The sequence below is a fragment of the Python bivittatus genome, unplaced genomic scaffold (genome assembly GCF_059951505.1).
Source record: "Python bivittatus isolate LINGU-HERP-01145 unplaced genomic scaffold, Pbiv_v1 ctg000030_np1212, whole genome shotgun sequence".
NCBI classification, from domain to species: domain Eukaryota; kingdom Metazoa; phylum Chordata; class Lepidosauria; order Squamata; family Pythonidae; genus Python; species Python bivittatus.
Window position 1 is genome coordinate 2,387,786 of NW_028277031.1, and position 14,168 is coordinate 2,401,953.

Genomic DNA, 14,168 nt, shown 5'->3' on the forward strand with positions numbered 1-14,168 from the left:
AGGCAGAAATCAAACCCCTCCAAACATCCCAGCATTTATATTTTACCCAACCAGCACTCATTTTTTGATCCCTGCATGAGGCCAACAGCATTTCCACCACACAGCACCTTTCGCAAGCTTGAGGGCCGAGAGAGGGGCTTGGCCTACCTTTACGGCATTGCAAAGTAAGCAGGTTACAGTTATAATCCAGGGGTTTGATGATGACATGTACAAAGTTGAACTGGCCCTAGAAAGGAAAAGCGGAATTGGTGTGTTGATTAGGAAGGACCAGAAAACTTTGCTGGAGTCTTTATTCTCTTGTACTTGAGCAATTATCACTTCTCAGGACCAACGGTTTATGTACAACCTGCTTAGGAAAGTGATTTAGAACGTGGACTTGGAAGGGACTATAGGGAGTCCTCGGGTTAAGAATGTCTGGTTTACGGATGACCCATAGTTAAGAACGGAGCCTATTGTAGCAAAATTCGAGTTAAATACACAAGGGTTCGAGTTCATTAGACAACGCTACTTGTACAGTATTATACAATAATACTGTTCCAGCTTACGTACAAATTCGATTTAAGGACAGACCTCGGGAGTGGAAGTTATTCTGAGCCCGGGGACTGCCTGTAGTTAGGCCATCAAGTCCAACCCCATCAGTGCAGGAATTCAACTTAAAGAATCCCCAATGGACCAGTTTTATTGACTTCGCCCCTTCAGAAGAGCAAAGTTATTGGCTTTGGGTCCTGCTGCCCTCTCAGCCTAGAAGCGGCAGAGGCAACGTTTATGTGCAGCTCACCCTCTCCTCTTCACCCCCTCCCCTTTACCGACTGGGGGAAAACCCTCTCCCGGAGGCAGACGGGGGCTGTCTTGAAAGCCACCAGCTGCATGTGCCCAATCAGTGCTCTTCGCCTTACCTTTATGGTCCCCAGTTTGAAGTCTTCCCCTGAATCATTGTAAATTATGGAAACAAAATCATTCCCCAAATGTCGTTTCTTGTCACAGCAATATTTATCCAAATCTTTGGTGGGCATCAAGGTGGCAATATGGAAAATAGCTGTAAAACCAAGGAGTGAGGAAAGCAGCTGCAGACAGTTCAGACATCAAGCATCAGAAAAGGGACGTAGCGAATGCAGGATGTCTGGAGGCAAATACTTGGACGGCCCAACTCAAAGAAAGGGCTTGCTAGGTCGCTCTGGACGGAGAGCAGCCATCTCACCCTGCAAGGTGCTACCAGGAACCCAAGCCCCATGCTTGGAGAAAAGGACAGGATGGTGCTACAAAGGCCAAGAACTGGCAAATGGGGGGACGGTGCTGGCCAAAGATCTTTCTCATTGGGTTGATTGGAAAGAAAAACTCAGTGCCACAGGAGCCTCCATCTCGAGTTCCAGGAAGCCAACAAGCCCCATCCCCTGAAGGGTTCCTCAGCTGGGACTTCTGTTTGTTCACGCCAGCTGAAGGTAGCTCACAGCATGGAGCATGGATGTCAAGTGGCATCGCTGTGGCTGGTCCCCTCCCAGAGTGAGTTAGCATGCTTCTTCACTGCCTTGACTCCCACATCAATGCAGGTGCACCCAGCAAGGTTTGAATCCCAGAATTTGAAGAATAAAACTGCCCTTGGGTTCATGCCTTTCTTGCTTCCAAATAATAATGGCGGGGGGCCAGGGTATACCTAGACACAGCTCCAACGTGGAGGAAGAAGGCGGTGGAATAAATGCATGTGAAAAGGCTGCCTCTGCTGCCCCCCATACCTTGCATGATGTCGTCGTGCCAGCAGTAGGTGAACTGCCCATCCTCTCCACACACGTCCAGGCCACCAAGATAAACCTTGTCTGGCTGGCAGTCCTTGAGCTCAATGAGCTTGCCCAGGCCAGTCAGGAATTCCGTGTACCTGTAGGAACCGTGCTCGTTGGACAGAATGGCAAGCTCGTTGTTGCTCTGTGGACAAGGAAGAGAGCAGACCAGTGCGAGGGGAACCTGAGGCCATGCCACTGCAAGAGCTCCGTCGCTTAGTATTTACATCTGAAAACCTCAAGGACTTCGTGATTAACTGTGTACTTATGCACAACCCAGACCTGTCACATGACTGCCAAGCGGGGAGCTGCCCAGAGTTTTCAGACTCTGGTGGAATGAAAGTCCTACTTTAATCCAGTTGTGCAAACAGCACTTCTGAGAAAAGATTCCTCCTAAAAGGGACCACCTTGCCCAAACAGATTCTGCTCACAGAAGTGTGACTTCAGGAACATGCTTTTACCAGACATGGCACATACCTGTCCTTCGCCAACATACAACACCGCAATCTTGTGAGTGTCATATGGGGGGATCTGATCTAGAAGCGGAACGGATCTCTCAAAGGTCTAAGGATTAAAAGACAAGAGGGACAAAAATACACTGGGTCAAATCTGCACTCACTGGGCTTTTTAAAATCTTTAAACATTGTAAGATACTCCCTTCATCATCCTGGAGAGTTTAATTCACTGCTAAAAGCCACCAAAGTATTTTTCATGGAAAACTGTGCACCTAGTAACACCCACTCCCAGGGCAACATCAGATGCTTGTCTGAGAACAAGACACTCTTCCCCTTTCTCGCAACTCTCAGGAAGCAGGGAAGCAATGCAGGTCTAGAAGTCAAAAACCCAGAATCCCCTTCCACGGATAGATACAGTCCCAGGAGTGCCAGAGGAGCAACCGAGGAGCAGGCTTGGCCTGGCCCCTCCAATGGCCAGAAAAGTAGCAGCTGCAGGAAACTTCCCTTCCCTTTCCTTACTAGGAAGAAAAGAACAACTTTAGTCTTTTTTCTTCTTCTTCCCCTTTTCAACTGTGTGTCAGGATCTACGCAAACCAGAATCTTCAATTATTTTAATGTGCTTTTATTACTAACCATACTTTTGCTTTTATTGCTAACCATAGATCAATAGTGAAATGCTGGGAATGTTATTCTAACCGTTTGCTTGACCTGCCATAAAAAGGGGGGGAAAGAGGAGGCCAGGTGCCGTTATCTCTATCTTGAACCAGACATCCAAGGCCAGGAGGTGTGAGAACCGGAGCAAGGCACGAAGAGCTGCAAGCGGGAATAGAAACCTAGAAGGGGGGGAAGTTGGGCTTAAAAAGACAAGGCTTTGCTATGTTGAATCAGACTCAACAAACTATGATGCTGTGTGCTTCTCCTAAATAAAGAAATCTCTGATGGAACTTTTTGTCTCCAGAGGATTTACTGAACTTTGGGATTGAGTGTGCAGACTCTGACACTGTGTCTTTACAGGTAGTCCTCAACTTACAAACATTTGTTCAGCAACTGTTTGAGGTTATGACGGTGCTGAACGAAGGGATTTATGAGTGGCATCCGAAGCTATGGCCGTTGCAGTGCCCCTGTGGTCATGTGATCAAAATTTGGGCACTCGGCAACCCACCTGCACTTACGACCGCAGGGGTGCTTCAACTCCCCCCACCCTACCTATCTTCACCCCCCATCTCTGCCCTTTTGGGTGCCCTGCACAGCAGCATTCCTTGGCGGTGGCGGCCGCAGTGCCGAGGCTGAATTAGAGGCCCAGAGCCTTCAGCAGTTTCAGCCGGCCGCCCCTGCCCCCAGGCCTCTCCTTCAGTCCCAGCGCAGCCAGGACCACTGCTGAGGAATGCCGCTTCAAGCCCTGCCCCACTGTCAGCCACCCCAGTGGCACAGCGCAAAGGCCCAGCCGCCCCGCTGCCCTGCATTCCGCAGGCCCTGCCGTGCCCAGGTGACTGTCACCATTCTCCTCCTCCTGCTGCTGACAAGGCACGCCCAGCATGTCTCATGTGAGGCAGCCGCTGGCCGCGCCAGCCCTTCCTCCTGAGGCTGCTAGTGCCCTTCTCCAAACTGCACACGCCGTTCTCCAAGTCACGCACCCCATTCCTGCACTGCTTCGGAAAACCTTTGGAAAGATTCTGAGGTCCCCCAAGGCATCGCAAGAACAGGGCACGCAATTTGGAGGATGGCAGGAGCAGCCCATTCTCACGATGCCTTGAAAGACTTCAGAATCTTTCCAAAGGTTTTCCGAAGCAGCGCGGGAATGGGCCGTGCGATTTGGAGAAGGGCACGAGCAGCCTTGGGAAAAGGGCTGGTGCGGCCAGCAGCTGCCTCGCATAGTGCGTGTGTGTGTGTGTGTGTGTGTTTTCCTGGAAGGGATGATGGAAGAACATCAGGACTGCATGCCCAGAGTATGTATTCCCAGCAGGGTCTCCCAAGTCGTGAAGGTCACCCCAGGTGCCCACTAAAGCCAGCAGGCACCTGCATCGGGCAGCAGCGGTATAGAAAATGCTGGAGGCAGAGGGTCACTTAGTGACAGTGGCAAAGGCACTGATTTATTCTGTGCGGGAGAAGGCAACGGTAAACCACTCCTGTATTTTTACCAAGAAAACCACATGGACAGAAAATATAAAATAAAATACCATCATGGAGAAAATCTATCTAAGTGGTTGCTAACAGTTGACAATGATTTAATGGCACATAATCAATCAATCAATCAGTCAATCACAACATACTAAGCTTACCTCATTCGGTAATAAAAGAGGCTTGTTGGATTCATCACCAAAGAAAGGGGAGTGGTACAACTGCAGGAACACAAAGCTGAGGGGAAAAAAGAACAATGAAGCCTATTGGCTGCATCAGCTCTAAGCCCTTCATATTGCTGTTGGCTTATGGAACAACGCATATGCGTGAAAAAAGAAACATTCTGGCTTCTGCTCAGAAAGTTGCAAAGACCATGAAAAAGGACAATGAGGAGGCAAACTCCCAAAACGTGCACACGCAGCTTCTCACGTTTTCACTCTGTAAATTGCATGAGTGCTTCTCCCAAGGGGGGGGGGGAGGTCATTCATAAAACTGCAGATGTGAGCAATTTTTCAGATATTCTTCCTGGCATTTAGCTTTGATGCACCATTCTTCTGGCTCAACCACAGCTGGATCCCCACTAAGTCCAGCCACCCCATCTCAAGGAGGAAACAGCCCAACATTTCCAGGCAGCGACCGCTGCTCCTGCTCTCTGGTCCAGGCCTTGGAAAAGGAAGCTGCGCTCAGCTCTTGCAGAAGCTAGCAGGACCGCCCTGCAGGAAGCGCTGATCCCTCTTATGAACTATCAAAGAGGGGGCACGGGTCCTATACAGATTTTCTTTAGGCCCCTCAATTCTGAGTTATTGTGCAGATGAGAAGAGAGTTATCATTTGCCCGGTTCCCTGGATGCTGTGGGACTCAAAACTACATACAATACACTGAGGAAAGATGTTTACATTCTCTGCAGTTGCATGAGGGCTGTGACTGAAGTGAAACAAAGCTGGGACAGAACAGATTTAGACTGATCCACCCACCCACTGAACCACTGCCCTAGGCAGTCACACAGACTTTTCCAAGATGTTTCCACACATTTCAGGAGATGCTGCTCATTCATACCACCATCTCCTGCAGTTCTCTAAATTTATTTATGTATTTACTTATTTATTTAATCAATTTATATAGCCACCCATCACACCACTCTGGGTGGTGTACAACAAAGCTAAAAACAGTCAATTAAAAATATAAAAATAAAAATAAAACAGAATAAAGGAAGTTAAAAATAAGGGAGCCACCTCACAAACTCCCCCGTCCCCTGGGGTCCCCAGGCCTGCTGGCATAACCAGGTCTTAAGGGACCTCCGGAAGCTCAACAGTGAGGAGGCCAACCTCACCTCATGAGGGAGAAGGTTCCACAGGGCAGGTGCCACGGCAGAAAAGGGCCGCCGCCTGGGGCCCATCGAATGCAGCTCCCTGGGCAACGGAGCCCGTAACGTGCCCTCTCTGCTGGATCTGGTCGGACGGGCAGATGAGACTGGGGAGAGGCGATCCCTCAGATAGCCCAGCCCCGTGCCATGAAGGGCTTTAAAGGTCAACACCAGCCCCTTGAACTGGGCCTGGAAACAAACTGGCAGCCGATGCAGCTCGCAAGGCAGAGGCGTCACGCGTGTTCTACTAGGAACACACATAACTGCTCACGCCACTGGCTTTTGCACCAGCTGAAGTTTCTGGGCAGCCTCAAGGGCAGCCTTCAAGGAAATTCTTTCCTACATTCTGGATGAAGAGCCCAGTTCTGATGGATGCCGAATCTGGGGGGGAAAAGGATTTCCAGCCATATATGTCCCTCACCTTGGGTTGATTCCCGGAACTTTCTCTGCATTGGAGGCAACTGCTGCTCTTCCCTTAAAAGCGTCTCTCTCAATCCTTTTGCCCCGCCTGGAGGGAGCCGAATCAGAGATTGTGTATCCTCGGGGACGGTGGCCAGTTGGGGAGTGGAGAGAAGAGGCAGGGATCCCCGAAGCCAGCCTTGTCCCTCCAGGGGCCTGGTCGTCTTCCCCCTTCCCCAGCCAGCCCCCAGCTGCCTCTCCTTCCAGGTGCCCAGATTGAGACTTGGATTTGACCTCGCTGCTTAGTTTCTGGGCCAGCTCTTCACCACCCGGATCCTTGAGAACTTCCTGCAGAGTCTGAAGCTCTGGAGATGAGCTGGATTTGCTGAGGGTCTGGGAGGGCTGGAAGGAGAGGGCTTCAAAGGCCCGGCTGTCTTCCAAGTTCCGGGTCCTTTCGATAGGAATGCCAATGGTGGTCAAGTCTTCTGGTTTGGGGCCTCTCTCCTCTTGACTAGATGTCGACGATGACTGCAAAGGGGGCGGGGAGGAACAGCCACCTGCTTAGGGAGAACCTTTGCAGAACAACTCCACACACAGCAGCAATTTGGCCAGCGGGCTGCTAAATGCTGGCAAAGGAAAACCGCCCATCCTCCACAAGACCACCTCCTTCCTACCTAACAAAAAGGAGCATCTGCACGGACTCTGCCTTTTCCTGCCCCAACTTTCATTTCTTGAAAATGGCTGTCACAGGGAGCAAGAGGCGCAGCTCTGTTTGTGCCAAGTATAGGGAGAAGCACTGAAATTGCCTTGACAGCGCTTCAGCCCCAGTCATTGCGGGAACCCAAATTCAAGCATCCAGCTGCTCTGCCTCAGCCTCTGCCCAGCCAGGGAAGGGAAGCCCACCTTCTTTCGAGGCCATCAGCCCTACTCTCAAACTACTCTTATCATTAGGATGTTTCTCCCAACAGGCACTCACATTCTGCCTTCCAAAACGTGGCTTGAACAACTTACGGAGGCTTCCGAGATGGCAAAATTGACTTGTTTGATTAGGGAAAGGACAATAATCACATTTATTAGTGATTGGAAACTCCTTATGGACTTTTTGCGGAAGAAGGAAAAATGATTTATGGGTTTGACAATTAGAAAGGGTAGACTATGGAAAGAAGAAAATTATGTTGTAATCTTAGAGAGAGAAGGCAAAATATAAATGTATTTATAACTGCTGTTAAGAAGATCGGAAGCTGCTTCTTTATCATCTCTTCTATTGTCCCCACCACCATTTTCTTTCTCATTTATTCACTATTTTTCTTTATTACCTTTATTTCTTTTCTAAAATTTGTATTCTTTTTATCTTGTTAAAAACTTATATTATATATAATATAATATATTATTATTTACAGTGGCCTCTGTTCCATTTGTGCTTTCCTTTCCCTACTTTTTATAGAGCTTTTTACAGTGACATCTCCTTTTGAGGAGCAAGTCTATCTGCCCCATGAATGCTACCCATACCATAATCAATGCGTTTATCTGATCAGAACTTGCAAATTCTTGGAGTCCTTGAAGCTCTCAGGGACCTCCCGTATCTTGATGGGCCTCTCCCAATCAGAAAGCACCCTGAACAGCTCTGCCTCAAGGTCACACAGGGCAGGAAGGCACTGTCTTACCGGGCAGTAGGTCCCTCGGCCTCGGCCTAATCTCTCTTCGCCTAGGCCTTGCCCCAAACACACCGCTTCAAAGTCTTCAATCTCTTGAGATTCAGGGCGGAATCCCACTCCCTTGAGATCTGCGTCTGGGGGGCTTCCTTCTTCTAGTACCACTGCAGATTCTGTCAAGAGACGCAAAGAGCAGGGGGTGAAACGTGGACGAACATTTCCTGAGAGCAGGATGTCCTCTTCTGATATTCCAGCCCACCTGCAACTCTGGTGTTTTGCAAACTACCTCCTGTCCACTTCACTGTCAGGCAGAAGACACCCCAGGCTCTGCTTTTTCAAACAACAATTAGAACCATCTAGCCTGTTCCTCTTACAGACATCAGAGGAGCAGCTCCAGTATACCAAGCAAGAAATGCAAAGTCAGTCCAGTGTTTTTCATAACAACTTTACCCAAAGTATATCACATATAGAACCCTGTAATGACGCTGCCCTTACAACAGTCTTATCACAGAGGCTTTATTAGGAACCCTACACTGCTGAGGCCCGGAGAGGGAAGTCTGCCTAGGACCACCCTCGGCTGCTTAGTCCAGAGCAGGATGAGACTCACACAAGAAGTTCCTGAGCTCCAACTCCATTCCTGAGCCATTTTGCTCTTTGTATGAGGGTCGTCATCTCGTACAATATGCAGATGCACGAACAGAAACCGAGACGTCTGCACAAAGTTTTCACCTTATTGAGATGTCACTCACTAGCTGCCAAGGATACTGTGCCCTTGAACCAACAAGTGGAAGGAAGGGCGGGTGGCTCTGTGGCCTGCAAAAAAGGATGGATTATGGGATGCTGCCCCAAATGAATCTATGCCGGGCAAGTCCAAAGGCAATTTCTTTTCCAAGGTATTTTTTAAAGAGATTTTTTCCTACACATAAAAGAAGTTAACAAAATCAGCAATGGAGGAAAAAACCCACTGACTCTGGGGACAGTGGCTGAAATTTGCAGTAGCATATTTCAAAAATAGTTATTTCAGAATTAGCGTTAAACCATACATCCTTCCTTCCTATGTGCTGATCTACTAAACCGTTGAAGCCAGAAGACTTTTGCCCAACTTCACAAATGCTCCTGATTAGAATCCCTGTTTTTCAGCAAATGGTTTTATTACCGAGTATAGTTGGGACTGGCGTTAGGGTGACGGGAAAGACAAGATAGGCTTTGCCCTAATTTTCTGATATTATTTTAAAACAGCAGCAAAAGCTTGAAACGGGCTTGACCACGCCCTGAGCATCCCATACACAGGACTACCTGCTCTGGCACGGAACGAGGACGCCTGACAGGTACCTCTCTTTCCACGTCTCGGTACGTTTTTGAACACCTTTGCTTTCGATTGTTATATTGCGAGCTTTGCAGCCTGAGACTGGAGCACAGCTATTTGCATAACAGAACAAGAAGGTACGACTGAGCAGTGCAGAAAATGGAAGGGAAATTAAAGTGGCAAGAAAAAGCAAAAGGAATGGCAGGTTTTGCCCTTTCCGAGCACTTGCCCGGCCTCTTAAGCTTCCGTGGGCCACAGGCCAGGCTTGGGTTGGACACATTTCTCCTCCTTGGTCTTTGCAAATAGAGATGAAGAAGATGACAAGGCAGACGGATGGCTGGAAGGACGGAGAAAAGCCCTGTGTATGAATCCCAACCATGCTTCTTCTATATCGAGTGGTCTTAAGAAACAAAACGAAACACCAAACACCCTCCTTTAAAAGATGCAAGTGTACCTGCCCAGGAAATGCTCCTGTGCAGCCTTCCTTGAGAACTGGTCAGCCCCATGGCAGAGAAAGAGGCCACTGTGAAGGGAAACCAAGGAAGGAGCTACATCAAAAAGGAAGAGAGGAGAGACAGAGACAGACAGACAGACAGACAATGTGGAGAAAAAAATAATAGCAACCACAAATAAATATGTCAAAGCATAGGCTCAGGAGCAGAGATGGATGGACCGCTTCAGTTTCCCTCTAATATTTTCTACCTCTGCAGTGGATGATTTTAAAAAAGGGGGGGGGAGTGAATTTATACACTACTAAATAACTTTCTCTGACAGAGGGATCTTTCAAGATTTGCCCTATAAATTATAATTTCCTGCTGGGAAAGGCAGATTTAATTTTCCAGTTTCAGGCTTATCCATTATTTTAGCTTTAATCATTGACTGGAACGAGGAATTTCAGGATTTCAAATTTACTCCTCTCTGAGCTCACTGAAACCCTATAAGCATTGTTACCCTTACTTGCTTGAGAATTAGTCCCTAAATATGCACTTAATGCTGCAAAATATTTATGAAAAATACTGTGTTTACAGATAGCCAGTTTATGAATATGCAAAAAAATCCATGGATGTTAGGTAAATTACGACTTTTAGGACATTTCATAATGCTACTACTTTGGATCAACTCAGTTTTGACAAAGCGGTTTTAAAAAAATTTGTAGAACTTAAAATCAATTGGATTTACCTTACAGAAATGTAAGATTTATTGTACCACACTGGAAGTATAAATCTACCTCTGATTCACAGCAATTAATTGTTTAGTGACTTTTCTGAACTTGTTTTATGATACTGTTTTCTGAGGCCTTTTTCTATTACATTATTAACACAGATGTGCATGCACACACACACACACATTTGTGGAGTTCTTTAGTTACTTATTATTATTTTTTAAAAAGCAAGCACAAAAATACATTTTCATATGCTTTTCTCCTGACATGCACATTTTGTACACATTTGACAGTGCAGTTTCCTCTCAAATGCAATGTGTCTTTACATACTATATTTATTACTATCAACGTATTGGTGTGTATACATTGTTGGACCTTATCTGATGGAAAACCTGCATCTAACATTTGGAAATGTATACAGAGGAAAACATGCAACATTCCCAGGGATTACTACAAAATTAAGTAAACATGCATTAAAATCCCGCATTCCTATTGAGGTGCAGTGGTTTTCTTGAAATATATCTGAAGAGAGGGAAGGGTGGGGAGGCAGGAGAAACATCTCACGGCCAAAAAAAGGGAGGCAACTAACACTAACACCAGGCACTAACTGCTCAGGTGTGGATCCTAGACATGGGACCCAGGAGCCAGCGGAAGAAAAAAACCAGCAAAATAAAACAAAGGAGGCTCCTGCAAACCTTGGCAGAAGAAACAGGCGAGGCACTGAGTATGTTTCGACTGATTCTTGTTACAAGCATTGTCAGAGGACAGCTGTGCTAACCTATGACGGCCAAAAATCAGAACAGGTCTGGGAACACCTTTCCCGACTAACACATTTTATTAAAAAGCAGAAGCTTTTAGTCGGAAAGGTGCCACGAGGCTCCTCCTGATGTTGAACAGGCAGCATGTAAGTTTAACGAACTAAGACACTCATTTACAGCCCCTCAATCAGATGAGGCTACATCTACCCAGTGAGACAGGCCAGCAGTCCCCTGCTTCAGAAGCTGAACGAAACGAGCAGAGCCCCCATCAATATTGAAACATGATTTGCTGTAGAACGGAACCAGTTTTGAAAGCTGCAATCCCATTGCAAGCTGAAATACTGTTATTCAATTTTACCAAACCATACATCCTTTCAAAATATATTGACTTGACCGTGTATACAGTATGTTAACAGCTGCAAGGTATGCCTTTTACTGGAAAAGACCTGAGGTTCCCTCTTTGAAGAATGTTTAACTGAACTGTGGGGATATACCTCGATATCTGAAATAACTTTGTTTTTAACAAAAGGTAAATCTGACACAGAATTCAGTTTGAAATGGAAACCATTTTTGGATTATAATCACATACACGGAATTTTAACTGATATTTTAAGCTACTGTATAATTTGTAGCATTATTGGAATGCATGATTTACTACTTGGTTTCTTTGAATGAACAATTAACCAGGTGTTTTTTAACTTAAAGCTCAACAAAGATATATGGATTTTGACCAGAAAACAGATATGAAATATTTCATAATAAGTTTCTAATGATGTATTGAAATCTATTAGTTTTATGTTTGATTATGTGCCATTACCCCTTCATGGATCACTGCCTTGTCGTGGCGAAGGGGCTTGCGTAACTCAGTGAAGCCATGAGCTATACCGTGCAAGGCCAACCCAGACGGACAGGTCATGACAGAGAGTTCTGACAAAATGTGGTCCACTGGAGAAGGAAATGGCAACCCACTCCAGTATCCTTGCCAAGAAAACCCCATGGACAATGTCAAAAGGCTAAAAGATATGACGCTGGAAGATGAGCCCCTCAGGTCGGAAGGTGTCCAATATGCTACTGGGGAAGAGCAGAGGGCAATTCCAAGTAGTTCCAGAAAGAGTGAAGCGGCTGGGCCAAAGCCGAAAGGATGTTCAGCTGTGGATGTATCTGGAAGTGAAAAGAAGGTCCGATGCTGTAAAGAACAATATTGTATAGGTACCTGGAATGTAAGATCTATGAACCAAGGCAAGTTGGATGTGGTCAAACATGAGATGACAAGATTGAACATCGACATCTTGGGAATCAGCGAATTGAAATGGACGGGAATGGTGAATTTAATTCGGGTGACCATTATATCTACTACTGTGGGCAAGAAACCCTTAGAAGAAATGGAGTTGCACTCATAGTCAATAAGAGAGTGGGAAAGGCAGTAATGGGGTACAACCTCAAAAACGACAGAATGATCTCAGTGCGTATCCAAGGCAAACCATTCAATATCACAGTCATCCAAGTCTATGCCCCAACCACTGATGCTGAAGAAGCTCAAGTTGACCGCTTCTATGAAGACCTACAACACCTTCTAGAACTAGCACCAAAAAAAGATGTCCTTTTCATCATAGGGGATTGGAATGCTAAAGTAGGAAGTCAAGGAGTAATCGGAATAACAGGCAAGTTTGGCCTCGGAGTACAAAATGAAGCAGGGCAAAGGCTAATAGAGTTCTGTCAAGAGAACAAGCTAGTCATAGCAAACACTCTTTTCCAACAACACAAGAGACGACTCTACACATGGACATCACCAGATGGTCAATACCGAAACCAGATTGATTATATACTTTGCAGCCAAAGATGGAGAAGCTCTATACAGACAGCAAAAACAAGACCAGGAGCTGACTGTGGCTCAGATCATGAGCTTCTCACTGCAAAATTTAGGCTTAAATTGAAGAATGTAGGGAAAACCACTAGACCACTCAGATATGACTTAGATCATATTCCTTGTGAGTACACAGTGAAGGTGATGAATAGATTTAGGGGATTAGATTTGGTAGACAAAGTTCCTGAAGAACTATGGACGGAGGTCTGTAACACTGTACAGGAGGCAGCAACTAAAACCATCCCAAAGAAAAAGAAATGCAAGAAAGCAAAATGGCTGTCTGAGGAGGCTTTACAAAGCTGTGGAAAGAAGGAATGTGAAAAGCAAGGGTGAAAGGGAAAGATATAAGCAACTGAATGCAGATTTCCAGAGAATAGCAAGGAGAGATAAGAAGGCCTTCTTAAATGAACAATGCAAAGAAATCGAGGAAAACAACAGAATGGGGAAGACTAAAGATCTCTTCAAGAAAATTGGAGATATCAAAGGAACGTTTAGTGCAAAGATGGGCATGATAAAGGACAAAGAAGGCAGGGACCTAACAGAACCAGAAGAGATTAAGAAGAGGTGGCAAGAATACACAGAAGAACTATATAAGAAAGATCTTAATGTCCCTGATGTCCATGCTGGTGTGATCACTGACCTTGAGCCAGACATCCTAGAGAGTGAAGTCAAGTGGGCCTTAGGAAGCATTGCTAACAACAAAGCTAGTGGAGATGACAGTATTCCAGCTGAGTTATTTAAAATACTAAAATACGATACTGTTAAAGTGCTGCACTCAATATGCCACCAAGTTTGGAAAACGCAACAGTGGCCACGGGATTGGAAAAGGTCAGTTTACGTCCAATTCCAAAGAAGGGCAATGCCAAAGAATGCTCAAACTATCACACAATTGCACTCATTTCACATGCTAGCAAGGCTATGCTCAAAATCCTACAAGCTAGGCTTCAGCAGTACGTGAACCGAGAACTACCGGATGTACAAGCTGGGTTTCGAAGAGGCAGAGGAACTAGAGATCAAATTGCCAACATTCGCTGGATCATGGAGAAAGCACGAGAGTTCCAGAAAAACATCTACTTCTGCTTCATTGACTATGCAAAAGCCTTTGTGTGGATCACAACAAACTGTGGCAAATTCTTAAAGAGATGGGGGTACCAGACCATCTTACCTGTCTCCTGAGAAATCTGTATGCGGGCCAAGAAGCAACAGTTAGAACCGGTCATGGAACAACCGATTGGTTCAAAATAGGGAAAGGAGTACGACAAGGCTGTATACGGTCACCCTGCTTATTTAACCCATATGCAGAGTACATCATGAGAAAT

At 46.1% G+C, this 14,168-nt stretch overlaps 1 protein-coding gene across 7 annotated transcripts in view; it reads right to left on the reverse strand.

Moving 5' to 3' along the window:
* Window positions 1-14,168, reverse strand: part of TSC2 (TSC complex subunit 2) — a 61,524-nt gene that overhangs the window by 2,631 nt on the left and 44,725 nt on the right. For 4 of the 7 annotated variants that reach the window (XM_088152433.1, XM_088152419.1, XM_088152411.1 and 1 more), the window contains 8 exons: window positions 9,520-9,588; window positions 7,772-7,932; window positions 6,130-6,635; window positions 4,507-4,582; window positions 2,250-2,336; window positions 1,731-1,917; window positions 897-1,036; window positions 148-226 (listed from right to left, as the gene is read on the reverse strand). In XM_088152433.1, coding sequence (XP_088008559.1) covers window positions 148-226; window positions 897-1,036; window positions 1,731-1,917; window positions 2,250-2,336; window positions 4,507-4,582; window positions 6,130-6,635; window positions 7,772-7,932; window positions 9,520-9,588 — 1,305 coding nt within the window. The remainder of the gene's footprint in view (window positions 1-147; window positions 227-896; window positions 1,037-1,730; window positions 1,918-2,249; window positions 2,337-4,506; window positions 4,583-6,129; window positions 6,636-7,771; window positions 7,933-9,519; window positions 9,589-14,168) is intronic. The other 3 variants (XM_088152439.1, XM_088152429.1, XM_088152425.1) reach the window with 1 other exon arrangement.